Source organism: Myotis daubentonii, chromosome 3 (genome assembly GCF_963259705.1).
Source record: "Myotis daubentonii chromosome 3, mMyoDau2.1, whole genome shotgun sequence".
NCBI classification, from domain to species: Eukaryota; Metazoa; Chordata; class Mammalia; order Chiroptera; family Vespertilionidae; genus Myotis; species Myotis daubentonii.
This window is the reverse complement of record NC_081842.1, coordinates 147726888-147744775: the sequence shown is the minus strand read 5'-3', so window position 1 is coordinate 147744775 and position 17888 is coordinate 147726888. Positions and strand designations below refer to the sequence as shown.

General features: G+C 47.9%; 1 protein-coding gene across 4 annotated transcripts in view; it reads right to left on the bottom strand.

Annotated features, from left to right (window-relative positions):
- The window catches only part of BCAR3 (BCAR3 adaptor protein, NSP family member), a 101333-nt gene extending 84552 nt beyond the window's left edge, over positions 1 to 16781 (bottom strand). For 2 of the 4 annotated variants that reach the window (XM_059688837.1, XM_059688840.1), the window contains exon 1: positions 6879 to 7201. In XM_059688837.1, the coding sequence (XP_059544820.1) occupies positions 6879 to 7195 (317 nt within the window). In that variant the 5' untranslated portion in view covers positions 7196 to 7201. Of the gene's footprint in view, positions 1 to 6878; positions 7202 to 15370; positions 15628 to 16382 lie in introns of those variants that run through there. The other 2 variants (XM_059688836.1, XM_059688838.1) reach the window with 2 other exon arrangements.
- Between the last annotated feature and the right edge of the window lie 1107 nt (positions 16782 to 17888).

The following is a 17888-nucleotide window of genomic DNA, read 5'->3' as shown; positions in this document are numbered from 1 at the left end:
CACGAGCGGTGGCCAAGACTCATTGCTATAGGGCAGCTTAGGGCAGACTCGATAGAGGATTCCTGCCAGACTCTGTCAACATGTGGGAAATCTTCTTCTCCAGGAGCCCCCGGCACTGAATGTGATCTCAGGTTACACTCGAGGATTAGGAGTCTCCCAGCTCCAGCTTTCCAGGAGGAAGGAAGGATGAAAACCAACATCTGAGCCCTTTCTTCACGCCAGGTGCCTTCACATGGGATTACACTTGACCTTAATGCTACCCTTTGAGGATATGGAGATCCAGAAAGGTATAGTAACTTATTCTGCAAGGTCACAAGGCTACCAGGTTTGGTTGCAGGAATCAGAGTCAAGGTCACTGGCAGCTTTCTCTGATAGCCACAGCCACATCAGTGTCCCAGCCAAGGCACCGTGGCCTTCACGGTCAGGTGTCACTCAGTAGAGTTGGGGCAGGAGGAGGATAAACTGCTGGTGACCAGGTGGGAGCTGAGAGCAGTGACCTGCTCCAACCAGACCTCAGAAAACTCATGTGAAAATCAGTGTTGACATTTCAGCGGAGCCTTCATTTGTAGTGCAACACTTCTCAGACGGGGGTATATCATCCCAATTTTATAGTTTAGAATTTGCCCTAGTTCATACATCTAATAAGTGGAAAAGCAAGGACATGAACGGAGACCTCTGGGCTGCCTGCATTGCAATTTCTCCTTCTCGCAACAGCTGAAGTTATCTTGCCTCTGGACACTACGTTTGCAGGTGAATCTGGACCACAGACAGTTCAGGCTGCCCAACGACTGGGTCGATTCTGAAAGGTTTCTCCCACTTCTATAATTTGTAAATAACAGTGCAACATGTAAAACCAGAAGACCACGAGTGCTTATATTTGAGGCTTCCAAGAAGAGCGTGAAATTCTGCATTCAGTCCAACAGCCAGTCTCTCAGGGGCAGACTGGGTGGTGACAGCACTACAGAGCTGCGAACAGCAGGGTGGCCTGAGGGCTTATCGGTTTTGTGGCTGCAGTCCCGAGCCCATGGCTTCGGTCTCTTTCCAATCAACAACAGCAACTACCACTTCTCCAGCTTCCATCCTTCTGACTAGTCTGGGATGGAACCCAAACCCACATGTAATAAGAGTGCGAATAATTTGTGCCTACACAGCACCTTCTGCTTACAATACGTTTCCATAGGGACTGAGGGATGCAAAAAACTCAGAGTTTCTGACTCTCAGAAGACTAAAAACCCGACCTTTCCCAAACAGCTTGAAGGAGGCCTGGAAAATCATGATTTAAAGCAGGCCTGTCTAAGGTGTGTGTTGGGGGCTGGAAGGTAGAACCCAGAAAAAATGTTGGGCATGACGACATTGTGTAATCTATGATTGTTTTCTTAGTTGTGGTTTGCAATCATTTTTTTTTTTTAAATCCTTTCATTTTCCCCAGAAGAACAGCTGAGAATGCACAGACCCCAGCCTTTAGGTTCAAATCATCCCCGTCAGTAGAGGGTTAGGACCACAGCGGGCAGCTGGAGGACATACAGGCATTTCCCATTTTCTGGGCCCCCTCAACCCTGGGATGAGCATGATGCTCAGCAGGGGCCGAGCTCACCCCTGACCCAGCTGCTCCTGCCTCAGCACAGCATGGGCACTGGGCCTGGGCATGCACATTCTTCAGAATTCACTAACCCATCCACCACAGTTGCATTCAAACACCGCGGGGCATTTCGAAATGTTAGTAAAACTCAACTTTGAAATTTTAAGAATGAAAATTCAACACATGGACTATTACTTCATAGATACATTCTTGGCCGTTAAGCCATTGCCACTCTGCTAATTCATTCGACGACCTTCTATTAAATTGAATCTATGGATCCATTAAATAGGCTTTTTTCAACTCTAAACCCAACTTTTCTTCTGCTCACGAAAAGCTTCCAATTTGCAGAGAGCAGACAGGTCCACATATAAATAAAATGCAGGTGTTTGCATGTGGATCTTCACATTTAGATCCCTCTGATTAACTCTGAGGCAAAGGACTGATTTATTTGCATGTTTGGGGGAACTTGCTTCGTTGGGGAGAAAGCCGTGGTTATAGAACGTGGTGGCTCTGAAGGGGAACAAATGAAAACGATTTTTCACATGACAGCACTGACACAGCCCAATGCGAGGTCTGTACATCCATTTCAGAGAAGAGTCTGCACGGACCCCGTGCCTTACTCCTTTGGTTCAGCTTTGAAGAGTTGACACTGTGACATGGTAGGTTACTTACCACCAGATTTTAACTTGGGATAATTCCGTAGACTTCCTGGCCCCTTTCGGTTAAAACACTTGTGACTAGTCAGTCAGCTCCATTCATGCAAATGAATGAAACATCACATTGTCCTGCCACATGCTCCCACCGCCAAGGGGCAGAGGGAATTAGGCACTCCGCAGCTGTTCCCAGGAATGCGTGCCTCCACGTACCCACAGGCGGGAAAAGGACCCAGAACATCTCTGAGCATTGATCCTCAGTTATCCCAGCAACACAGATATCCAACAACAGGAACCGGTCCCCTCTCCGTCCAAGGAAGGTCCCAGATTCAAATAAAAGTTCACCCTTGAAGATAAATGAATCAAAGGGATACCAGCGAACAACGCTAATGTCAAGAGGAAATCCTGTCTGCAGACCTGTCGGAGAAGCCTCGCTCTGCCTGCGAACAACGGCTCCCTCTGTGACATCAAGCAGCAGGTTTAAGAGCGCCCTGGCTTCTCGCTTTGGCCACCTTTCAAAACCACAAGTACACCCAAGGGCAGCCAAGACAACAACAAAGCCAAGAGATACAGTCTCCGCATGAGGAGACCAACTCCCCTCCCAGGCCTGCCTTCTGCCTGGCTCTTGGTGACTGAGGCTTCATTCTCCCCAAGGGGGTGTCGGAGCCCTGGATTCAGACTACGTGGACTGAAGCTTTCCACGCAAGAAGATCGCTTAGCGGATGCTCGTGGCTGGCGCCAACATTCTTGGGAGGCTGTGGAGTACAACCCTACAGTACTTTCTGGGTTCTAATCCCAGCTCGCTCACCCACTAGGGTCTGATCTTCGGTGCCTCAACATCCCTGAACCATTTTCTTAACTGCAAATGATGATGATGATCATCATCACCATGATCATGATAAAATTTGCTGTGTCTCTCACACAGAGTTAGGATGTTCAAACAAGATAATTTATGAATATATCCTTTAAGACATTTTAAAACTATAAAATGTAAGAGCTCATAATTCATGTGAACATGACATGTTTATATTGCAGTTTAATAACACAACCTTTTAGGTCAAAGGGGAAACTTCCTCTGCTTTGCCTGGGATCTCACAGGGTGGATAGTCAATTAATATTCAATTATAATAAAAGTGACCTTCTAATGATTAATAAGGTAAGCATACCTGTTGGGGAAAGACCAAATGTATCAGAGTATTTCACAAGACCAGGAGTGCTGCCTGGAGGGCTCCCTCTGCATGGAGGTGGGTACACATGAGGAGCGCGTCCAGGCTCCTGGTGATGGCCCTACTCTCGTCATGCCAGCACCAAAGGTGACACAAAGGGAGGTTTTCACATTTGACATCCAGGCAAGTCGTAAAATTAATGCCTAAATTCACTATGAAAAGAAGCAAGTAAGGCCACAAAAGTTTACTGGAAACAAACCCTGTAAAATATCAATATTCCCATTAATGGTAGACCTAACTAGTCTTCGGTCCCTGAAGACAGAGATTCAAAACTCTAACTTTCAAACAGACGTGGCTCCCAGCTTCCCGGGCTGAGTGAGCTGGGGCAGTGGGCGGCGAGTGTCACCGCTCCTTCTAGGCTGCAAGCGATGAGTTAGGAACAGAAATGCTGTTTCCCCTCCGGGTAGCTCCCTGTGGCACCTTAGGCCCCCCCACCCCCCGAAACCCCGGGTTCTCATTCAATCTGCTTGTCTCTCATTTTTCACACACACAAACTTTGTTTCTATCACGGCTTGCTCCTGAAGGAATTGAGATAGCTTATAATCTTATTAGGACTACTTCAAGGGATTAAAAAAGTAGAATAAAATAAGGAACTTTAAACTCCTCAAAATTGGGATCACTTTGGAGGATGTAAAACAATGTGTTAGGTCATTAAAAATAATACTAAGACAGATGAGTGGGGAATAGGACTTTGTGATCCTCTGACACGCAACCACATGCCTGCTCAGCATAATTGTAAAAGATCCGCATTCGTTGCTTCCTGTATTTGCCGTTAACAATAAGATATTTTAAATTGAGGAAAAAAGATGTGACTTAGGATAAACGCAACCCTGAGTCATAAACAAACCCACGCCAGCCGTGCTTGCTAAGTCTCCCACCACCTGGACTTCAAACTGAGGACCTGCGCCCAGTGCCCTGATTAGATCTTTTTACAGAGATGAGACCTCTCCATCCAAGTCAGTTTTCCAATCAAAAAGCTTTGAAGTCCTGGCAGGTTGACAGCCTGGACCTTGGATGTTTATCAAGAACTTCCTCAAGATAGGAAGAGGGCTCCATGACCACCCCAGCCCCTGGCGTGTCCCCCTGTAAGAGCTGGCACCCCGCCAGGGCCTTAGAACTTTAAGAAATGAGTTTGTGAGTTGTCTCTGTGTGGTAATTAGTAGATATCCAGCTCACTATAAAGTTAAAAAAAAAAAAAGTGGCCACAGGAAGCCGGGTAACAGTTTGCTCTGAGTCCACATTGTGGAGCCTGGCATTTGTGATTCTTTTGGGGTGACCAGACGTTATTTTCCTTTGCTGCCTCATAGCTCCACGAGAGGGAGGAATGACGGCTCCCCTTCTGCACCCCACCTGCTACGTTCCAACGATGCGATATGAGCAATGCTGTGTACAGGCTGGGCCTCCACATTCACCTTCTCATCAGCAGGCTCTCTGAGTGGGGAGGTCACCCACCTAGGTTTTAACAGAGCATGTCCAGGCCTTCTAATGGTTCTCCCTGGGGAACCTTCTGGTCTGATGTCAGAAACATTTCAGAGCTCTCTAATGTTTTCTACAGAGAATACCTGGGCCTCCTTAATTTCTTCTTGTGCTCCTGCGGTACTAAAACTAATTCTAAACACCTCCCTGCCTAGCTCTCTCCCAACATCTATACTATTCTCTCCCAATTTGCTACACTCCAGCCACAGGCCACACTAGCTTCATTTAGGGCAGTGGTTCTCAACCTTGGCTGCGCATTAGAATCACCTAGGCCCAGAAATCAGGATTTTAAAAAGATTCCCAGGTGATTCTAATGTGCAGCCAAGGTTGAGAACCACTGATTTAGGGTTTCTCAAAGATCCCGAACTTGTCCCCCTGATCTTTGCACTTGCCCTCCCTGTGCCTGGGACAGCCAGCCACTGGTTCTCCACACTATCTCCTCTCATCATGCAGGTCTTAGCTGAAATATCACCTTCTCAGAGACCTGTCCCTATAAAACAGACACAACCCCAATCGATCTCCAGCATATGCCTCTATTTCCTCTATCACACTTACTATAATCCGCAATGTACTGTTTATTGTCTGGGTCTTTCACTAGAATATGGGCTCTGGGAGGAAACTGTTTCATATGTCTCATAGCTATCCTGTTAGTTCACATATTTCTCCACCGCGTAGAAGGGCAAGCGCAGATTACTGAGATGTTCTGACTGCTAGAATGTCTTCAGTGTTGGACCAGCCCTTCAGTTAGAGGCCCAGGGGAGCTGGGCAGAGTTTCCCAGGGGGGCACAGGCACTTCTAAAGTCGGAGTGCCGTAATGAACGTAGGTACTCAATATACCGACATTGAACAAATCATGAGGCAGGATCAAAGTGGCCTTCTCTGCTACAGGACAGGGCAGAAGGAGAGACACCAGGAAATATAAGAGAAGAGACCACTCCCCGTCCTTGCCCACTAGCATCACAGATTGCTGATCTTCCAACAGGAAAGGGGGTGCAGTTTCCAAATGGGCTCTGAACAAACAGAAACCAATCACAGCCAGGCCCCTTACAAACCCAGAGAAGCCTATACATCATAAGGCTTATTTACCCACATCCCGGTGGGCAGGAGAAATAAATTCTACTGTATTCTGCAGCTGACCTGCTGATGCGTCCACATAAAATGCGATTTCATCAAGTTACACATAAATACAAGGAGATACAGGTCCTAATTTATAGACATCCTGGCATCTCTTTAGCATCGGATGGATGTAGTTTAGAAACTGATGTTATAATAAAAAAAAAAAAAAAAACACAGCACACCAAACTTCTGCTTCTTTTTGAGAGACTCAATGATTTAGAAAGTTGGCTTTGAAAATACTCTCAAATATTAGATCATATTAAAAGTGGTTCATTTACCTGGCAGGTGTTGCTCAGTGGTTGAACACTGACCTATGAACCAGGAGGTCACGGTGCGATTCCCTATCAGGGCACATGCCCGGGTTGCCGGCTGAATCCCCAGTAGGGGCTATGTAGGAGGCAACCAATCAGTGATTCTCATCATTGATGTTTCTGTCTCTCTCTCCCTCTCCCTTCCTCTCTGAAATCAATAAAAATATATATATATTTTTAAATGGTTCATTTTAGGTGTTATCATTTTTAGTATTGTGATTACATATATTTTAAAGTAAGTCCTTATCTTTGAAAGACCCATACCAAAATATTCACAGATAAAATAAAATGAGGTCTGAGATTTGTTTCAAAATAATACCAGAGGAAGGAAAGTGGGTGGGCGACAGAGCAGAGCTGGCCATGAGTAGATAACTGCTGAAGCTGGGTGATGGGCCCATGGCAGTTCATTAAACTACTTGCTCTCCTTTGTGCATGTTTGACATTTCCCCTCATAAGATGACTTTTTAAAAAGCTATTTAAGACAAGTCATTTTCCCTCATGAAATGTAAGAAGTTACCTGGAGGTGAAGACTTCACCTTTCCAGTCCTGCCGTGGGTGCTCCTGGATGATGTCCTGGGTCAGAGGTGAGTTCTGCCGTGGGGATTTGAAATGGGGCAGGGTGCCCGTGTGACTGAAGCTATCACAGGACCTGATGGGAGGAGGGCCTTTCTTCTTCCGTGGAAGGGTGCCGTGTATAGACACGTCCTGATAGGCATCTGTGCGGTGATCGGCGAGAGGAGACTTGCTGCTCAGAAGGTCCATGGACGAGGCCAGGGGAAACTGGTGATTCACCGACATGTTTCTGGGAAGGCTCGCGAATTTCCCCGCAGCCATGATTCTCTAAAGGGAAATGAAAGGAGTGAAGGTATAAATTGAAGATAATCCCAAGAACTGGCTTCCCGCTGACGAGAGGAAATGGAAATATACCACGTAACACAAGAAAATGTCCAGGGCATTACAAGGCAAACACTGAATGGCACTACTAGTGAAATTTAATACAAACAGGAAGTTTACTCATGTCCTTTTTTGATATCACAGAGGAATTCTCCTGGGTTGGCAGCAGGTCGGCCAAAATGGAAAAGGGCAAACACACTTCAGAGACTGGAGGCACATGAGCTGTTTTATTATTTCAGGTGACTGAAGCTGGTGCAAATGCATGACTAACGAAAAGATTATTGGGGAGGGACTCAAGGTTTCAGTGACAAGTGCGTTACAGAAAATGTTGTAGATCCATTGGATAATGAGCTCACGCTTTCCCACCACCCTGGACACGATAAGAACAGGCGGAGATTATTGGAATTCCTCAGCTGCTGGGACTCCTTCAGTGCCAGACCAGCCCCTCAGTTGTGCTACCCACAGCAACGGGGCAATTTTTCTGTCAACGACCTGGTGCTTATAAATAAATCAATGTGCTCTAATTAACGAAGACAGGCCAGGGTCAGGGGTCAGGAGGTGGGCCACTCCTCCCTACATCAGTGGGCTCAGCTGCAGAGGGAAGCCACTGAGGTGGGGGCTCCATGTACACTGTCCCCCAGGGAGAGGGGTCAGGAACCTGCCTGCCACCAGCAGGGTTAAGCAATGAGCATGGGTGTCTGCATAGCCAGGGAAGAGTGGGAAGGGAAGAGAAAAAAATAAAAAGAAAAAGGGGGGTATGGAAAGAAAAGGAAGATGATACCGGAGGTTGTATGCAAAAGCAGCCCTGACAATTGTTCCCAGCTTTGACCACTAGTAAAAATGTTCACCCTGAGAGAGTCAGCACCCCCAACGCCCCCAAAACAAACAATGGTTTCGACCTAAGCCAAATTATGGGACATTTTTAAAGCCGACGTTTGAGGAAAGGAAACACGGGCCTGAATGAAAATTAGGGTGAGTCCCTAGAGACCTAAGGACACAGACTGTGTCCCACTGGCCATGCCATCAGATGGGTGTGGACGACAGCAGCGGGGCTAAGCCCGATGCACGGGCCTCTGCAAGGCTGGTCAGCAGAGCATCACCTTGCTCTGCAGTCTCCTCTCGAACCCTGGAGCCCCGGCTCCGCACAGCCAGCCCTTCCCACAACTGAGTGAACATCGTCACTTAATAGAACCTCTGCAGAGTCAGTTCCACAAAGGAATTGGGGATTTGGGACAGGGCTTGATGACAACCAAGAACACAGCCCTCCAGAATCTCCCAGTGCAAGAGATAAAGGGCCAGACTGTGCAAAGAAGACAACTGACAACAAAAACACAGGATCCACGGCTTCTGCGTGCAACAGAGAGAAGCACGTGAGTGTTGGGGGCTGTGGAAGGAGACCCCTCACTCAATTCATGTAATCCTAACTCTGGCCTCGGTTCTTTGCTAAACCTGGTAATTCTGGGGCTTGTCTGCTCCATGTCTAACTAGGACCACACAGAAGGCCTGGCTCATAGCGGGTGCAGAACAATAGAATGGTGCGGGCCCTTCCCGTGGGGCCCCGCCCGGGACTGACTGGTGCCTGGCACACTGTCAGCACTTGCTCAACATTAATCATCATTATTAAAAAAGAAACCAAACTCCCTAGCCCTCCCTGCCTGACCACCAGTGACGTAAGCTGACAAGGATTCCCTCACCCTACACACAGACCCCACAGCTGTGAACGCTCACCTGTCGGAGCTATCAGCGCCTTCTTTCTCCAGACAGGCCTGCATCATGTCAAAAAGCCTTGTGAGGAGGCCTGAGCACCCACAGAACCTCTGTGTGCAAAGGGCCACGCTGTCGGCCAACTATTTCCAGGCTAGTGTGATGGGCAAAAGCTGCCCTGGCTCCAGTGTTCCTGGCAGCCTGCTTCCTCTCTGCCTACCCAAGACGCATCTAGATTTCAAGACTGGGCCAAAGTGTTCTAGAATGCCCCACACTCCGTTTATTCTCGGCTACAGAGGGATATTAACACCTGCCCTTTCTACTTTCAATTCAACAAACATGTAAGTGCCTACTCCTTATAAGATACTCAGTGAAACAAAGAGTCGTAAGCCTCAGTCCCTGAGAGAGAATAGTATAGGGACATCAACAGGGACTCATCAACAGGGGCCCTTAACATGCTGAAAGGAAGAACAGTTACTTTTTTATTAAATTAATTGGGAGACATTGGTTAGTAAAATTATATACTTTTCATTTCTATGATACATCATCTGTATATTAAATTGTGTGTTTACCACCCAAAGTCAAATCTTCTCCCGTCACCATCTACTGACCCCCTTTACTCTTTACCGTTCCCTCACCCATTGGTAACCACCATACTAATGTCTGTGTCTATGAGTTTTTGTTTGTTTGTCCATTTTTTATGTTTTATTTTAAACAATTTTTCTTGATTTCAGAGAGGAAGGGAGAGGGAGAGAGATAAAAACATCATTGATGAAAGAAATCATTGATCAACTGCCTCCTGCATGCCCCCTACTGGGGATCAAGCCCCCAACCTGGGCGTGTGCCCTAACCTGGAATTGAACTGTGACCTCCTGGTTCATAGGTCAAAGCTCAACCACTGAGCCACACTGGCTGGACTATTGCTTTCTGTTTTATATCCCACATAGGAATGAAATCATATGAAGAACAATTAATTTTGATGAAAGGATTCAAGGAGGAGCTCAGAAAGGGCCTCACTGAAGAGGAAGGATTTTGAAAGGTGGAAAATTGTAAGGAAAAGCCTTCTAAGCGGATGCTATAAGGGCAGAGGCAGAGGCAGGAAGTGCCCCACAGGCTCAGGAAACTGCAAGTCGCGTGGTGGCACTGGAGCGGAGAGGACGAGAAGGATCTTCTGGAACAAGCACAGTTTAGGGCCAGATGTTGATTCTCAAAGGCTTTGTCAAGGTGTCTGGACTTGACAGTAAGTTCTGGGGAAGCTCTGGAAGGGACGGACAGATTGCAGCCTGTGCCTGGTAATTCCGAAGGAGGGGAGAGGAGGGAGGCAGAGAGGTCAGTCCAGCTGATGGCAACAAGCCAGCAAGGAACAATGAAGAACCTGGCCTGGGGCAGTGGCCAGGGGAAGGGAAAAGAGGGGCAGAGTGAAGAGCTGGCTGGGGGCCACAGCCATGGAACGAACGATGGTGCGGTGCTGTCACACACCAAGGAAGAAGGGGCCCCGCAGGAAGGTGGGGGACAAGCGCACCGCTGGAGCTGCTCTGTGTGAGGTCCCAGGAGGACAGATTGGTCTAGGAGCAGCCGTGGGCAAACTACGGCCCGTTTGAAATGAATAAAACAAACAAACAAAAAGACCGTACCCTTTTATGTAATGATGTTTACTTTGAATTTATATTAGTTCACACAAACACTCCATCCATGCTTTTGTTCCGGCCCTCCGGTCCAGTTTAAGAACCCATTGTGGCCCTCGAGTCAAAAAGTTTGCCCACTCCTGGCTAGGAGGGTAGATACTGGCATGTGCAGTTAGGAGCCAGGATAGGATGTAGATTTCTAAGAGTCATCAACATAAAGGGAATATTTAAACCAGAGAGTAGGCCCCTTAGCTTGTTATTATCAGATGTGATAACAGATGTGAAAGTACCTCTTAAACTGTCAGGAACCATACACTATCCATCAATTACATCCCTACTCTCTCTCCCCGTGGCTGCTTTAAGCCTGTAAAGACCAAAGCAAGGAATGAGTTCTGAAACTGTACAGTGGTGGTCCTTAACCTAGCTGCACATTAAGAAGCCTCCAGAAAGCTTTTAAAATCCCAACACCCTGCTGTGAACCAGACCAGTGGAATCAGAATCTCAGTGGGTAGAACCCTGGCAACAGTCTCCCTCCATATTGTACAACGTGGAGGCAGGGTTGACAGTCACTGGATAAGTGAGTCTCTTGGGTACAGAGCAACTTATATATTCAGATTTTTTTTACCCCTATGACAGAGGAGAATGACAATGAGGAAGTAGCATTCAGTCAACAGAAACATTCATTCATTCTTCTATTTAACACTCATTTATGTGGTGAGCACTGTCCCGGGTGTGGAGACAGCGTCAACTATCCTCATGAGGTTACTACTCTGTGGAGGAAGCAATAACCATTGTTGGTGATCCCCAGTGCTGTGGGGGCAGATAAAGTGGGGACCAGGCTCTAGCGGCCCTGGAAAAGCTTCCGTGAGGAAGGGATGCTGCCCTGAGGATGTAAAGCAGAGGTTAACAACTGGAAGGAGAAGATCATCCAAGTTGAAGTTTCCAGAGAGTTCTCAGCTGCAGACAAATTGAAAAATCACAGGCCAAGCTCTCCTTCACAACTCCCTGCCTCTAAATTGGAACTCTTCCCCATTAAAATACAGCCTTGTCCTGTGTCTAGTCACTTGGAAAGATTGGCTCAACCCTGGGCCCTGTGACAAGTTTGAATCAATCCAATGGTGGGGGAGGTGGGCCCAGCCGGAAAACATAGCCTTGAAAATAAAACAAAATAAAAGTGGGGCAGGGGATATATGGGTGGGAGATGCTCATTTGCAACCTTTGGGTTGCTCTATTTACTTTTAATTTTTCCAGAGTCCAAGATCCCAGGGGGAAATCCAAGGGATGGAAGTGCATGGTGTGTACTTTGAATCTAGGTTCAAGGTTGAGTACTTTCCGTTTTGACAGAGAAGCCACTTACCACATCTGACCACTAGGCAGCATCTCAGCGTGTTATATGTAGATGGGATCTCAGAGAATCAAGCCCCTTCCTTTTTCCAGATAAGCAAATAAATGTTCACTCATTCAATATATATTCTCTGGAGGTTTACAATGTACCAAGGCTGAGGATACAATAAACTAGACAAGGTACTGCTCTTATAGAGCCTACTGTGATGGGCGGGTCCAACCAACACAGATAAGAAAACAAACTAGGTCATATCCCAGTCACAAGGGCACTAAAGAATGCAAAACAGGGTGAAATGATAGAATATACTGGCTGGGGATGGGTAGCTATTTCAGATTAGGATGGTCTGGAAAGGCCTCTCTGAAAAGGAAATAATGACATGAAACTTGAAAGAGAGAGAGAGAGAGAGAGAGAGAGAGAGAGAGGAAGAAGGAACCAATGAAGGGAAGAACAGAATGGAGTTGCAGGCGGGGATTATGCAAATGTAAGGCATGAGGTGGGAACACGTGGTTGGAAGAGCACTGAGGAGACTAAAGTCAAGTCTCCAGCCTCTGGCTCCATGTTTTCTCCACTTGGAGATGTTTCTGTCTTGATGTTTCTAGTCATGTTTCTATGTGCTTCTTACAGCCTATTTGATTTTTAAAAATCAAACATGGTCTGACTCAGAACCTAGGCTTGCTTTCGAGTCAGACACTCAAATCCCTATTCTGCCACTGACTTACTAGCTGTATAGCCTGGGACAAGCTACTCAGCTTCTCTGAGTTTCTCATTTGTAAAACTAAATTAACAATAACTATTTCATGGGGTTGTTGTGAAAAGTAAACGTGGTCGTGTATGGAAAGCCCTGACACAGAGCAAGCACTCAATAAATAGCAGGTCTCTTGCCGAAACCGGTTTGGCTCAGTGGATAGAGCGTCGGCCTGCGGACTGAAAGGTCCCAGGTTTGATTCCGGTCGGGGGCATGTACCTGGGTTGCGGGCACATCCCCACTGGGGGGTGTGCAGGAGTCAGCTGATCTATGTTTCTCTCTCATCGATGTTTCTAACTCTCTATCTCTCTCCCTTCCTCTCTGTAAAAAATCAATAAAATATATTTTAAAAAAAAATAGCAGGTCTCCTCCAGGCAGGGCAGGGACCATGTCCATCTTGCTTGTCATGGTATCTCTAGTACAATGAGAGTTCACAAACGAAGACACCACTTCTGGGGAAGCCTGGGCAGGAAGGATGAGGAGGGAAATATTTTAACCTGAAGCAATAGATAGAAACACACCAAACCAAGCAGGACGTAGACAGACAGACACACACACACAGGCACACCAAGCGAGTGAGCATGCAGTCTTTAAAAGAAAAGCCCAGGTGAGACTTTGGCCACCAGACTTCACCTCTCTCCATTGTGCAAGTAAACAGACGTAGTGTCCTGACACAGCCCGATGCTAGGTCTTGAGATTTAGTCATGCACCATATAATGACAGTTCAGCCAGTGATGGGCCAAATACATCACAGTGTTCCCATAAGATTATAATGGAGCTAAAAAACCCCTATCGCCTAGTGATGTCGTAGCCATCATCATGCAACACGTTACTCACATGCTTATGTTGATCCCGTGTAAACAGACCTACTGTTCTGCCAGTCATATAAAAGTATAGAACACACAATCATGTGCTATAATGTTAAAGTGTACTCTTTCCACTTATTAAAAACCTAAATTTGCTGTAAAACAGTGTACCATGTTACACCAGCATAGCCTATACATCTCATGCTTACTCTTCTCTTGATTACATCATCTTCTCGTGCGCTTGGTATAATCTTGTGTCGTCTAAGTGTACAGTGTCTTTAAATCAACAGTTGTGTACAGTAATGTCCTAAGCCTTCACATTCACTCACCAGTCACTCACTGGCCCGCCCGGAACTTCAGTCCTACAAGCTCCATTCATGGTAAGGACAGGGCACTTCCATGAAAGGCGGATCATTTTTTATACTGTATTTTTACTGTACCTTTCCTCTGTTTAGATACATAAATACTTAACTTTTTGTTACAACTGCCTATAGTATTCAGGACAGTAACAAGCTGTACAGGTTTGTAGTCTAGGAGCAATAGGCCATACTATACAGCCAAGGTGTAAAGTAGGCTATACCATATAGGTTTGTGTAAGTGCATTATATGATGTTCCCACAATGATAAAATCACCTAACAGTGCATTTCCCAGAACGCATCCCTGTCAGGTGGTGCATGACTATACAAAGGTCAAACACTCTATATCTTGATATGAAAATGAGATGCATGTGAATGTTCAAAGAGCTGAAATCTCAGTAGGGACATGAGCAAGCCTGACAAGCTCCCAACCTATCTGGCTGTGCTTTGAAATACTTGTAAATAGCAGCCTGACTCACTTGCTGTACCACGATGTGTCAAAGAAACTGATGACCACATGGAATCAAGGCAGAGATAAGCAGCTCACATACTTGGATTTTTCTATTTTACTTGGATTTTTCTATTTTACTCTATGAGAGAATTCCAAGTCAAACTCATAGATGGTCATCTGATATGGGCTTTAGAATTATATATATATATATATATTTCTTACCTGAGAATATTTTTCCATTGCTTTTTCAGAGGGAGTGGAAGGGATGGAGAGAGAAAAACATAGATGTGAGAGAGACATATCAACTGGTTGCCTCCTGCAGGTGCCCCCACAAGGGGCAGGGAGCGAACCCATAACCCAGATACATGCCCTTGGCTGGGAATCGAACCCGACCCTTTGGTGCATGGGCTGACACTCTAACCACTGAGCACACTGGCCAGGACCAGAATTGTGTATATTTTTAAACTCTGAAAATGAAACTGCCTTCCACTGCCTTATTATGACCTTGGCAGAGAATTTACAATTTGGATATGTACTTTTGTATCTTCTCTGCAGAGTCAGAGGAGATGGAACGGCACAGATAAAGGGCTTAGCCACCTGATATGAAGTTTGCTGGGGCTTAAATATTAAGAGTATGCCTTTATTTTTGAAGTAAACTCAATGAAGTCCAGCCAAATGATTGAAGTATGAATAATTCTCCCTGGATTGTATTTCAAGCACCACAGCACAGGATTTACATGATAAGGTTAGGATTAGCATTGGACAAGCAGTCCTTTCTATATGAACTGGGGGAGATCAAGATCTTGGTTAGTCATCCTGGAAATGTCAGGCTTAGCAGCAGTTTGGAGCAAGTTGCAGTGAGGGTGGGGAGCCCTTGGCATGGCAAGTTATTTACTTTATGTACCACATACCCCCTTACAGCCCGTGCTCTGTGGCTTCCCCTTGATCTACTGGGAGCCCTTTCCCACCTCAGACCCCGCTCTGCTGAGCCCAGCCCCCAGCACCGAGGACTCCCCTCCCCCCTCCCCTATCTCTCCCAGCCCTTGGCAACACGCAGGGAGATTATTCCCTCTCAAACTGACCTTCCCTCCGCCAGTGTATTTTCTTTGGGGAGATCTGCGTAGCCTTGGAAGATAAGAGTCAAGGTTTAAAAGAATCTCTGAATGGCTCGTTTTCTCTCTGCTGATGACTTCAGGTGAAAGCAGACACAAGCGCTGGTCTTTCCCCTTCGCACCTTGCTTCAGTCGAGTTAACGCCAAAAACAGACTTTTCCACCTCCCCCAAGTCCCAGCCACGACCCGCCGCGATCCCCACGGAACAGGCGCCTCCCAGCTCACTCGATCTCGCCCAGACCAGTGGCTACACCTGATCAAACTTTTAAAGTGGTGGCAGCCTAAGCCCGAAAGGAGAGACGGTTTGAGATAGGAACCTCCTTCCTGTAGCTCCCACCGTCATTCCCTCCCTTCCCCGCCTTCACCTCCCCTCCCTCCCCTGCCGCTCCGACGCAGAGGGAGCAACACAACCAACTATTCATTCTTTCTCAACAAAGGGAGGGAGGGAGGGAGGGAGGGAGGGAGATGTTGTCAACAGTTACACGGCAGGCTCCTTCGCTTTCTTTGCAAACTTTCCAGGAGATCAGTGGAGAAACTCGCCTCCTCCGAGCCAGCGCTCCCAGCGGAGCCCCCGGGCGCCGCGTCCCCTGACCCCCGCCGGCCTCAGGGCAAAGGGGGACGGGACGGGGAGGGGCGGCTGGCCGAGCAGCCGGGAAAGGCTTGGCCCCAGCGCCCGGGAAGATGCCCCAGAAGAGCCAAGAGCAGAGATGCTCGCCTCCCGCCGCGGGCCACTCGGCGAATCCCAGCCGGTTCAGAGGCCCCCGAGGGCGCAAGTCCCGTCCCCACTACAGCCACTCCCCGCCCCGGACGCCAGCGCAGCCGGGGGTCGGGAGTGGGGTGCGGTGGGAGCGCCGGCTGCTTTCCCTGCTGCCGAAACTTTCCCAACACGCTTCCCAGCCCGTCCTTGGGAGAAACAAGGCACCCCAGGAGGGGCGGCACCCCGCCAGGCGCAGCACCCCCGCGGGACGCGCAGCGGACTCACCTCCCCGCGCGCGCTGGGCGTCCGTGGTCCGTGTCTCCCGCAGGGACTCAGACGCTCCGCACCGCGGGCCCCGCGCCGCGGCTGCTCCCGGAGCGGGGGTCGCTCATGGTCCGCGGGGCGCGCCCGCCCAGAAGCCCGCGCCGCTCGCCCGTGCCCGGCGCTGCGGCTCCGGCTCCGGCTCCGGCTCCGGCTCCGGCTGCGGCTCGCGCTCCCGCCGCGGCAGCTGCAGGCGCGGCTCTGAGCCGGCGCGCTCGGCCCTCAACTGGTGATTTGAGGCTTCGCGGCCCCACCCCGCCGCGCGGGTCCGCGTAGCCGGGCCCCTGGCGGAACCCCCCGCGACTTTTACCTGCGGTGACCTCGCCTTGCACTCCTCTGCCGGGAGTTTTTAGAGTTTAGCTCTCCTGGTATTCCCCCCAGAAGTCAGTCCTCAAGTGCAGAGAGACCACTTCCTCACTGTACCCCTCGGGGTAGACAGCCCGGCCTAACTCACTCCTCCCCCTTCCTCGCGTTATTTAATTACCCAGCAGATCGGCTTTGTTCGACTGCAGACACCTGGCTGGCTTGCAGTTGAAAAGCCTTTGATGGGATAAAGATCCAGGTAACCACAAATAAGCAAGCCATGAGAGCAGGCAAATCCATCACACCCGCCTGGATATATGGAAAGCTAGGTGGGAGGTAGAAGTGGTACTAGGTGGCTTGGTGGGGTGAAAAATTAGAGCCAGCTGGAGGACTTCCATATCAGACACCAACACCTATCATACAGGTATTGAAACAGTAATTGGCAACAAGGATATACTCTCTGACCAATAGAACAGAGAGCTCACCCACTTCTAGGACTATATCCCAAGAAAACAGAAACACCAATCAGAAAGGATATATGCACCCCTATGTTCATAGCAGCACAGTTTACAATAGCTAAGATTTGGAAACAGCCTAAATGCCCATCAGCAGAGAACAGTGGTACATCTCCACAATGGAATACTATGCCACTATAAAAAAGAAGGAACTTTTACCATTTGCAACAGCATGGATGGAACTGGAGAGCATTATGCTAAGTGAAATAAGCCAGTCAGAGAAAGAAAAACCTCACATGATCTCACTCATATGTGGGATATAATGATCAACATAATTTGATGAACAAGAATAGATCCAGAGACAATTGGCAGGGGAGGGGAGAGGGTTAGAGAGCAACCAAAGGACCTGTATGCATACATATTAGCGTAACCAATGGACACAGACACTGGGACGGTGGGGGCTTGCCCAGGGTGGGAATGGCTAGGGGGTGGGGGTTAAGCGGGGGGAAAAGGAGACAGATGTAAAACTTTAGACAATAAATAAATAATAAAATTAAAAGTTTGTTAAAAAACCAACAGAGAGTTCAGAAACAGATCTACACTTTGTGTCCTTGTCATATGTCAAAGATGCTGTTGTGATGCATTGGGAAAGGATGGTCTATCTTTTCAGTAAATGATGCTGGATCAGCTAGAATGCCCACATGGAGAAAAA